The following is a 10838-nucleotide window of genomic DNA, read 5'->3' on the forward strand; positions in this document are numbered from 1 at the left end:
AGTATTTGTACTTCGTTACTTCCCATCTCTGCCTCTAGGGAAGCAAAAATCAGTACTGAACAAAATCACTAGTTTTGGTTGTTTTATTGAATAAAAGGTTTGTTTGTTTTTAAGTCTTGGTTTACATTTATTTGGTTATACTGCTTCTGGTTTGTTAAATTGCAAAATTTCTATACCTCAACAGATAGCTTTGAAATCAAAAGCTGTTTTGTTGGTCCCCAGATGTATTTCATGCAGGAAACCAGTGATGCAACACAGTGGTAAAGATGCCCCCATCTTAACTTTTTTACATCATGTTCCTGTTAGCAGCTTCAGAACAGCAGATTTTATAGCTGAGCTGTTTTCAGCTTGATTTCGACAAAGTTATGTTTTTCTGGGTTTATTTAATTTAGATTTAGCAGAACATCTTGGATATGATGTTCCTTTTAGAAAGAAACTTTGTCAAGATTTGCACTTAACAAACAGCCCTTTTAAGGTCTAGTCAAAGGAAAGGACAGGATGTGAAATGGCAAAAAACATTAATCTTCCTAAAGAGCGTAAAATGTTTTAATTTATTTCAAAATAAAAAACAATTATGTATCTCTCTCTTAACTTCCTCTGGTATATTTTTTGTATATGGTTTGTTCTTTATTTCCTTGTCCTGTTCACTATTCAGCATTGTTTTATTAGTCTAAAAGAAAAGTTTGATAGATTTACTTTCACAGTTCCTTCTCAACTTTCACTATAGTTCTCCTCTTGAAATGGAAACAAAAGTTTCATTATACATTATTTAAATGTAATTTAGAAAGAAATCAATTGAAAAGAGTTAAGGCCAAAAGTTAAAAGTGGGAGAAGGAGATAACAATAGAAAAGAGAAAGATGGATAAAGAGACTACAATACTCTACTTCTATATTTGCAGAGAGAGAGAAAGAAAATTAGAACAAAGATAGAGAGTATGACAGGTACAAACAACCAACATGTACAGTATGTGATAACGTTGCTGAAAAATACAGAATATTATTTAAAAAAACATGTATTTAGTGACAGCCACAGTTTAATTTAGAGTTATCTGTATCTGCAGACAACAGAATCAAAACATTTAAGATGGCTTCTCACAAATCAGAAATTTTTGCCTGAAGGGCTAGTACCTAAACATTGCAAAAAAACTTCTTATGCAATTTGGACAGTGTGCTTGAGTCCTTATTAAATTTGAATGCTTTTTCTCCTTTGTAGCTGTCAGCTTTTATTGATGTGCAAAATGCTCTATTAAAAAAAAGAAGAAGAAAACTATGAAACCTTGGAGAAAAATACAAGCTTGGGGCTAGAGTAAAAAAAGAACAGCTAAATAAATAGTGATCCAAGTATTGGCTTAAAAAGAATCATAATTTTGAAACCTGGGCTAAATTGATCAGCTCCAGTTGAGAGGAGTCAAAGTCCTGCTGCACAGGTTTAGAATCAGAAACAGAGAAGATCGAAGACCCCAGACATCCAAAGAGCCCCACAGCGTTTGCCAAACCAAAATAGTTTCACAGGGACAGACAGGAAGGGACCGATTAGCTCCGAGGGATAGCCAAAAACCGATATGCACCAAAACCAGTTCAGGGTCAGTCAACATTCATCACACAGTACCAGCAGGAAATTGAATCAGCAAAACAATGTAGGCTATGCTGTCCCCTATCCCATTCTGTTTCACTTAATAGTTTGTGGTTCTACATAATATACGTATTTAATTGGTTTCCCTTCCATTTTAATAAATTAAAAATATTTCTGTAAAGACACCTGTGCTATCCTCCAGCTCTGCCCCTGCCCCAGAGCATGGGAGCCTAAGAAGAACTAAGGTAAAAATATACACTCAGCATAATGACATATCAGCAGACAACACACACACACTTACAGTCCCTGTATGGCGTCATTGTTCTGCAAAAAGGCCACAAACACTATATATACTCCTATGAGCAGCATTACTGTCAAGATTTGGTTTAACGTTTCTTAATTGGACCCAAAAGCAGAAGCTGAGAGGCAGAGGTGAGTTCTTGGAGGGTTTAATGCGAGATCAGGCAACAAAAACAGGTATCCAAAAATCCAACTTAAAAAATGTTAAACAAAAACATGAATCCAAAAATCCAACATAAAAATCAAACACTGACCAGAACCATAGAGACATCAGGGAAAAACCAACAAGGAGCCAGGGTGAGGAAAGGTAAGACGAGGAACCAGCAAAGAGGGACTGCAGAGGGAGAGTATTTATGGCTGACTGAACAAAGGTAGAGCTAATGAGCTGATAGGGAACAGGTGCGATTAGAGCTGACGAGGAAGCCAAGGGAAAAGAACACAAGGAGGCAGCAGAGGACAGACAGAAAAACCTAAGCAACTTAAATGAATCCAGACACACCAAAAAAGCTAGAAAACAATGAAAAACCTGGCTAAACTTGAAACAGAAAACTTAAAGAAAAACAACAGAACCAAGATCGTTACAATTACTTCATACAGACACTCATTAACTGTCCCTCATGCACATTTTTAACATGTTACATGTGTAAATAGAGTACCGCTGGGCCTCTGAGCATGTGCGGTTTGATATTCACACATGCGCAGCCTGCCTCCACCTTGAGTATAGACCTGCTTCTGTGCACTCAAGTAAACTTTTGTCATTTTGAAGGCGTTACTCATGCCTTATTGCTTTAACTGGCAGTGAATCAATGGCTACCCAAGGCTACGGTTGATACACCGGACCTGTACTCAAAGCGGGCAAAAAGAGGGATGCATTTATCAGCCACATAACGAGGAGTCTTCCAATCCAAAAAAGGCCTCGGTGCCATAATCAGGCCTTCGGACGATGAAGACACTGAATTTAAAATCAGCAAAACAGGTCCAGACTCTACGAGAAGGGGAACCTGCCCACGAGTGGATATCAAACCAAACGCTCTCAGAAAAGAACCTGGGGCTTTGTACTACTCTTGTACTATTTGCATAAGTAACCTTTTAAACATGTGCTTGAGGAAGAGTTAATGAGCATCTGTATGAAGTAAAGCTGCTCATTGGAGTATTTGTTGTGTGTGGCAGTACAATGACACCATATCCCATAACCTAGCTCCATACAACAAAGTGCAGGTTTTGATGCCATCCAGTCCATCGCAGGGTAACATAGAGACAAACAACCATTCACACACACACTGACACCTAAGGACAATTTAGAGAAGCCAATTAACCTAACTGTAATGTCTTTGGACTGTGGGAGGAAGCCAGAGAGAACCCACACATGCTCAGGGAGAACATGCAAACTCCATGCAAAAAGACCTCGGGCCAGGAATCAAACCCAAAACCTTCTTGCTGCAAGGCAGCAGTGCTACCCAGTGCGCCACTGAGCAGCTGTCACCCAAGACCCATGAGATGCCACGTACCATGTGGTACCGTTACCTAGTTTTAGAAAACTAAAGGTGTAACTCAAATGTGAGCAGTTGCTGTCAAGCTCTGCAGTGATCAGATGGTTTGGTTTATAGCCCCATAAATTCTGATGATGTGCTGAGTCTTTAAATATGTCATTTTCTCATAAATCCTTTCAGTTTTTCTATTAATTAAACCAGACAGGCAGAACAATAGTTAATATATGAACGAAAAATGCTGGTTATTCCATTGGACAATGAAAACATTACCATGTCACACAAATCCACCAAGCAGGAGAGGCAATCCATCACTTTCATTATAAAAGTAATGCAGCTTCTGAACAGCAGATATACTGTAACACTCCTCACGCAAAAAAACTCTGATTTCGCTGAAGCAATGAGGAGGAATGTTAACAACAAACAGTAGAAGAACAGAGCTTTCAGGAACTGCTTCAACAGTACATTTTCTTCAAAGAATTAACTGCCTGGAACAACATTCCCACTGATCTCATCCAAGCTCAAAAGCTCCACTGAAGCATAGACTATTCTTTCTTTCTACAGCAGCAAGCAAATGCAAAAAGAGATACAATGCAAATGTACTCAGTGACAATGCTGATGAAGATCATTAATGGCACAATCTAGTTCAGATGAATTTGTATATGTATTCATTAACAAACAGATCTAACACAAAAAATATATATGTGCTCTATCAAAGAGATTTTGTATATCAAGGGATACAACCTGAAGGCTAATTTCAACTATTTTACAATTACACAAAGCAAATCTTGCAGATGCATAATAATCAACTACGCTGTCAAACTAAATCTAATGACTGTAATGGTTTTCAATTTAATTAGCTTAAAACTTTCATATTACTATATACCTTGGAGGATGACAGCAGTCCAACTGTGTATCTAATAAGGCTTTTTATGGTTTCCTCTTAACAGAGTATAAGGGTATTATAAGGGTGGCTAGGCAATAACCAATGTACACTGAGGGGTGGCTGAAAGTTAATAGGAGCCAGAACCTCAGGGTCAATCTACAACAGGAAAATTAGTGGGCACAACACCCATATCTTATAAACAAAGACAAACTATACTTTTCTAAAACCTTTGCTGACAAATAGATGCATAAATATCTAAACATATGTGTTTTCTACATAAAAGATACAATACAATTCTTTAAGGTTTGAGTTCTGGGGCAGACATGTTTTCCATTGTCATTACTTACCTACTTTTATCAATAATCATTCTGGATAAAATTGATATTTACAAGTACTAATATCTACATAAATTGATTATTTAATACATTTTATTAAAATAGTTATTTATCAGTAATTTTACTGAAGACTCTTAGATGACCTGCAGAGACACATAATTTTCTCTTTACTCCATAAAACACTGAATCTATTTCTGAAAAGAGCATAAATTCTGTACTTCATCATCTTTAAAGTTAATATATTGATGTGCATAATTAACCACATTGTTTTTGTTGTCAAGTAATCGTTAATATATGAAAACTTTGAATGTTCTGAATATTCAATTTGAGAGTATTACTGCAGACACCATCAGTATTGAAGGAAAAAAATAGTGTGGGTGGCTAATGATTGGCTAAGGGTGGCCATGGCCACCCCTGCTCCCCCATCTAGCTCCGCCCCTGCCTCTTATTCCTACTTTATATCAACTTGTCAATAGATCAAACAGAATAAGAGATCTAAGTTTGTAGACTCACTTTTGTAGCTGGTGCTCCAAGGCTGGTATCCATAGTAGCCTGTAATCCTCAGTATCCTTTCCTCTATGGACGCACTGTTGATGTCCTCCACTGAGCGAGACGATTTGAGGTCCTCCTTTATGGCCTCGTCCACCACCAGGTACTTAAGCTGTCGGAGCTGAGGACTGATGTCTGAAAGCCTTCTGGGGCTCAAGTCGGGGGACTTTCGCATCCCGCTAAGAAGAGAGAACAAATAGGGGTTGTAGTGTTATTGCACCGATTGAGGCCGCTTGGTTAAGGTAAAGGAAAGCATATCAATCTTGACCTGCTGAAATAGGAGGTTAGACCAGGGAGGCTGGTGTTGCGTGTCCCACTGATATCCGCGTCCAGAGCCCCTGCAGCGCTTCTTTTGTACCGTAGAGAAAGCATCATCATCATCCTCTTTCAGTGGTCTGCACAGTGTTTGAATGACACTTAACTAAATTGACTAGATCTGCAACTGTATACTATGCACTGTGCATCTATGAAGCTAATGAATCGACCATGACTGATGTGCAGAGATGCAGGCGAAACAGTGGCGTTTCTAGACCAAATGTATCAGGGGGCCAGGAGGGGGCCAGCGTGTTTTCATGAGGAAACAGAAAAGCATGAAATAAAAAACAGGGCAAGGGATTCAAATATATCAATATAGCTGCATGAAGTTAAATTTCTATTAATTACATTTTATTAAAATAAAAAAAATGTCTTATTAGGTCAATAAACATTCATAATTTAGGAATTTTACATATTTTTGACTTAATTTAAGTAAAATTACTGTTTTCTATAAAATCTGATTTAGAACTCCAGAAAAACTGATAAATTGAATTTTTTTATTTTGTTTAAAAAAAAAAAACATTTAGCAGAAGAAAACTGGGATCCTGTCTCAATACCACTAAAGCTATCACCTTATTGTTTTTAAATAATTAGTAAAACAGAATTTGTAAAGAAAAAAATGAACTGGATACCTAACTGTAACCATGTCTGTTCCAGTGCATATCACCATTAGAATTTCTTTGAGTGATATGTCTTCAGTACAGGGGCCAGGAAATGAACTATGGGCTCCCGTTGGCCCCTGTCTAGAACCGCCCATGAGGAGAAACTCCAGTGAGCGTCCAGTTCACATTGGACCACAGCTGTGCGCACTAGGGCGCACTAGTCCATCCAGGGTTATAGGCCTGCTGGTATGCAGCAAAGCAAATAAAAACCTACTTAATGAGCCAGCAGGAGAAAATAAAGAGGGGGAGTAAGGATCAGCATTGACCTGTCAGTCTTTAAGCTGTTACAAAACCATAGTGATGTGTAAACAATGCAGCATTTACAAACCCGTCCAGGAATTATATGATAAAATGTTAATATGACTTAACATTAATTAAATATATAAGTGCCTATAAGCAGCAACAGCCACATATAAAGTAAAATGCGCTGTAAAGCAGCTGAGCGCACAAAAAGTCAACTTCCTATGCAGACAGGGGAAATCAGGAGCGCAACAGGTTCTCATTTTTACCCCCATGCGGTTATTTCAAAAGTTTAAATGTCTTACATTGGCAAAAGAGTGGTAGGAGGTCCAAGGTAACACATGCAGTCGCGGTGGGGCCGTCCGACCCGGTCCCACACAGTACCCTCTATGTCGCCGTACATTCTCAGGAGGTGCGGGAGACGCAAAGATGCGCACTACTGCAGATAACCTGCAACCTTATCCAGAATGGAGGAAACAGACAACGGTAGCATCGTCCGTCTCCTGTTCATCTCCATGAAAATAAGCCTGACCACTCCAGCGCGGTCTGTAGTGCAACTCTAACTGGGTGCGCGCTTTTCTGGATGCTGCTGCTGCGCGCTCTGACTCTGCAGCAGCATCACCTGCTGGAAAAGCCTGGGAAATGAGCCTGTTTTATTGGAGGGGTCTGTTCTTTCTCCATCTGAGCATCCTTCTCATTTTCAAGTAGATGAATCAAGAAATTATTATAACATTGCACTTATCATGCACATGCAGCATTACTTAGAGCTTAATATTTAATATCATTGGAGTGTATCCGCTTGTACAGGATGTGACTATTTGGTCCATGAATATTTAAGGTAAAATACAAAAGGATTTTACTCATGAAGTGTGTAATGTGTAAAAAGCCTCAAAATAAAACCATAATTTACATCTCACGCAGGTCTTATTCTACTTTTTTTTTTAGATAAAATCAATGAAAAGTTAAGTGAATACACTCAGGGTAGGTCCTTAAAAGGAAATGAACTGAATAAATCATTCTTTTTGTAGCTCAGCACTGCAAAAACTGAACTAAAAATGAGTAAAGATGTCTTAAATAAGAATATTTATCCTTAATTTGAGTTGGTAAATAAGATTACCTGCGGATGGAATTAATATTTTTACTCTTAAAATAAGACAATTAGAAAAAAATCACTTGTGTAGTCGTTATTTTCTTATTTTAGATCTAATCTGTCTTATTCCATTGGCAAGGTGTTTCCCTTAACTGCTCAATTCAAGAAAAAAGCAAAATTGGCTTAGATTAGTTAAGAATTAGCTTGCCTACATTTAATCATCAAATAGAGAAAAAAAGAACAGATTGTTTTGTATCAAATCGGCTTTGTAACTATTTTCTACAATAGAAATTTTGATTTTAAAAAAGAAGCTTTAAATTATAGCTTCTTCACTTTTTAGGTTGATTTTAATTTAAAGAAATTAAGAATATAATAATTCAGGATTATATGAATTCCTAAAGGAATCAGTATTTCTTAAATTGCTGAGTCCAGAGAACTCAGATTCATTCTTTTGCAATGAACCAGCTTAGTTATCAAACTTTTTCCAACAAGAAGAGCCTCGGGGGTTCTCTGTTCATTCCCAGCCTGTATCATCTCAGAAGCCCAGCAGTATATCAGCAAAACAAGAGGCTTGATCATTTTTTGTTGTTTTATTATTTTCTATTTTTATCAACCCTTGCAGAATCTGAGGAAGCAGAAAACCTTTTATTCAGTGCAACAGAAACAAAGACAATAGTGCTGACTGATTACCTCTAATCAGAGCTGCTACTGTAGGAATGGAGCCGTTTTTTTTCCAGCAAGGAAATAAATACTTGTCCTTTCATCTCTTATCATATCAGTTGTGCAATAATAACAATGTGTTTATTGTGTCCTGTTGTTTTTACATTTTGATTTTTCCACTGCTTCCCTTAAGGTATTAATCCTAAATGTAATATAGATTTTATTCTCACTTTATTGAGACTGATAGGTTTAGCAAAGGTTCTATTTATTTTTTAGATAAAGCTGAAAAACATGCATTAAAAAGTTATGTTGGAACCAAACTTTACCTTACATGAACTGAGGTCTGTTGTCCATAGTTCCCCGCTCTGTGGTCCTCTCCCTGCATTGCTGCTGTCTGAGCTCCTGACTGCAGAGCTGTGACTCTATTTAGGAGACCGGTTACACATTGATCAATGGTCAGCTCCATGGGGGTTAAGGTATATTAGGTGAAGGATGGATGTGTGTGGGTGTGTGTGTGTGTGTTTGGGTGAGCACTGCTTACTCAAGTGAAAAAGTGATGGCTAGTCATCAATAAGTTGGTCCACACCTCACATTGGCACCTGTTGGGAGGAGAGACTCACTTTCCTCTTGAGTAATGCTGCTCCTCAATTTCACAGCTTGGCTTAAATCAAATTGATTCCCCCAGTTAAGGTTTTCCTTTCTGCCTACCTAAATTCCAGATTGAACTGTGCCTCGCCTTTCAGAGACTTTCAGCTCATACAGATCAAAACAATTATTCTAAAGGAGTGCTCATGCATTCAAGTCACCCACTACCATCCAACTCACCATGCCTCAGTTCAGCAGACATCACATGATCTAATTTGGACCCTCAGACTACAGGGTATCAATTCCTTTCTAAATGTGGATAAAAGATTAAACTAGAACCAAAGCTGAGGGCCAAAAAAAGATACAATAAAAGGATGAAGCAAAATTAACTAGTTGGACTACAATAATGCTTTACAATCTGTGCTCTTTGTATTCACCTGATGGACTCCCAATTTGATGCAGTTCAGTAGTTAGGGTTCCACATCTACATTTTTTTCCTAATAATGAGATCCATCTCTGGTCTGTGTGACTCCAAGAAGAGACAGAAGTACCCTTCCTCATGGCTGTATTCCTGACTCAAGCATCAGCAAGTTTCATTCTCTCTAAGTCTAAACCATGCATTTACAGAAAGACACTGTAAATGCATACCTTAGAAACAGCCTTCATAAATGTAGACTGATCAAGTGTTTAATGATGTCAGAGGTCAGGCAATTTTCCATCCTGAGTGGTTGTTCCATCCTCTGCATTACTTTCAGTTATCATAGTCTTTTTGATTGCTTCCCTAAATTGGAAAAATTATTTTCTCACAAAGGTTCGTCGTGGTTTCTCCTTTTTATTTTTAAAAGATGAAAAAAGGTTTTGTTTTAAACTTCCCTGCATCTTTATTTTAGATCTTTTTTGTATGTTCAATAATATGTTATGATACAAGTCCTGATGCATCTTGAATAATTTAGGGGTTGGGGGTTATTTGAGTAAACATGGCTGAATAGAAGCACAAGTTGAATTTTTCAGGTTTCTATTTGAAAAAATATTTAAAAACCTTGTATAATTCTATCCTTCACTATCACACACTACGTTGTGTTGGTTTATCGAAAATCCTCCACAAATATGAGGGAGTTTCAATGTTGTGATTATATTATGACAAAACTGGGCAGGAAATATCCAAGGGTAGTTAGACTTTTACAAGGCAATCAACTTTTTGCTAAATAATGGGTTTACCCTTCAAACTGGGAGAACACTTATTTAATCTGGATTCTTTATATATATATATATATATATATATATATATATATATATATATATATATATATATATATATATATATATATATATATCATCGACTAATTAATTAATCAATTAATCGCTAGCCAGAGTATAGAGACTGTAAAGCATGCCTTTAGGTGGCAGAGCAACCTACTTAGAGTAGTAATTATGTCAAAATTATAAAAAAATATATAAACATTTTCCATTTAATATTAGAAACAAACTTTTTCATCTGTCAGTATGCTCTATCCAGAACTCCTTAAGTGGAAAAATGTTTGTTTCACCAGGTTAAATTTAGTAAAAGATTTTATTCAAGGAACATTTGGATGTCCGATTATTATTTATTATTAATCGATTAATCGCAATTTGCAAAATAATTGTTTTATATATATATATATATATATATATATATATATATATATATATATATATGTATGTATATATACAAAAAATCACCCAAAACACCCTGTGCTGATATGTGATGCAATAGTTGACCGATTTAATTTTCCTAGTTCTTTACTTTTACCATTTTCACTTTATTCCTACACCAACCCATGATACTCCACATCTGTTTTATAAACAGATGATATCTCTGTTTTAATAAGCGATCTACTCTGTCAGCCATTTTTCTACCACCGTGTTGGGAGCAGTTTTAAAGTCATTTTTATGTAAGGTGGTGCAGACCCTGTCTCTTCTCAACATTAATATTTGATGCAGCTTTCCGCCTGGAAACAGTGTGACTGCCCACTGCTGATTGGTTCTCTGTTTTAGAGGAACGGAAGCTGGATGTTCTGAATGAATTAACTAAATGGAACCTGTTAAAAGTATATATATTAAGAGTATAAAGATTTTTTGTCTTATTAGAATGTTAGATTAATGACCTTAGATTTGTT

General features: G+C 36.8%; 1 protein-coding gene across 1 annotated transcript in view; it reads right to left on the reverse strand.

The window, feature by feature from the left end:
• Positions 1 to 6750, reverse strand: part of slc35f3 (solute carrier family 35 member F3) — a 79180-nt gene extending 72430 nt beyond the window's left edge. The window contains exons 1-2 of the mRNA XM_015402517.1: positions 6653 to 6750; positions 5095 to 5309 (exon numbers count right to left, since the gene is read on the reverse strand). Of these exons, the coding sequence (XP_015258003.1) occupies positions 5095 to 5309; positions 6653 to 6750 (313 nt within the window). The remainder of the gene's footprint in view (positions 1 to 5094; positions 5310 to 6652) is intronic.
• Positions 6751 to 10838: the final 4088 nt, after the last annotated feature.

The sequence above is a fragment of the Cyprinodon variegatus genome, unplaced genomic scaffold, assembly GCF_000732505.1.
Source record: "Cyprinodon variegatus isolate N-32 unplaced genomic scaffold, C_variegatus-1.0 Scaffold1361, whole genome shotgun sequence".
NCBI lineage: Eukaryota > Metazoa > Chordata > Actinopteri > Cyprinodontiformes > Cyprinodontidae > Cyprinodon > Cyprinodon variegatus.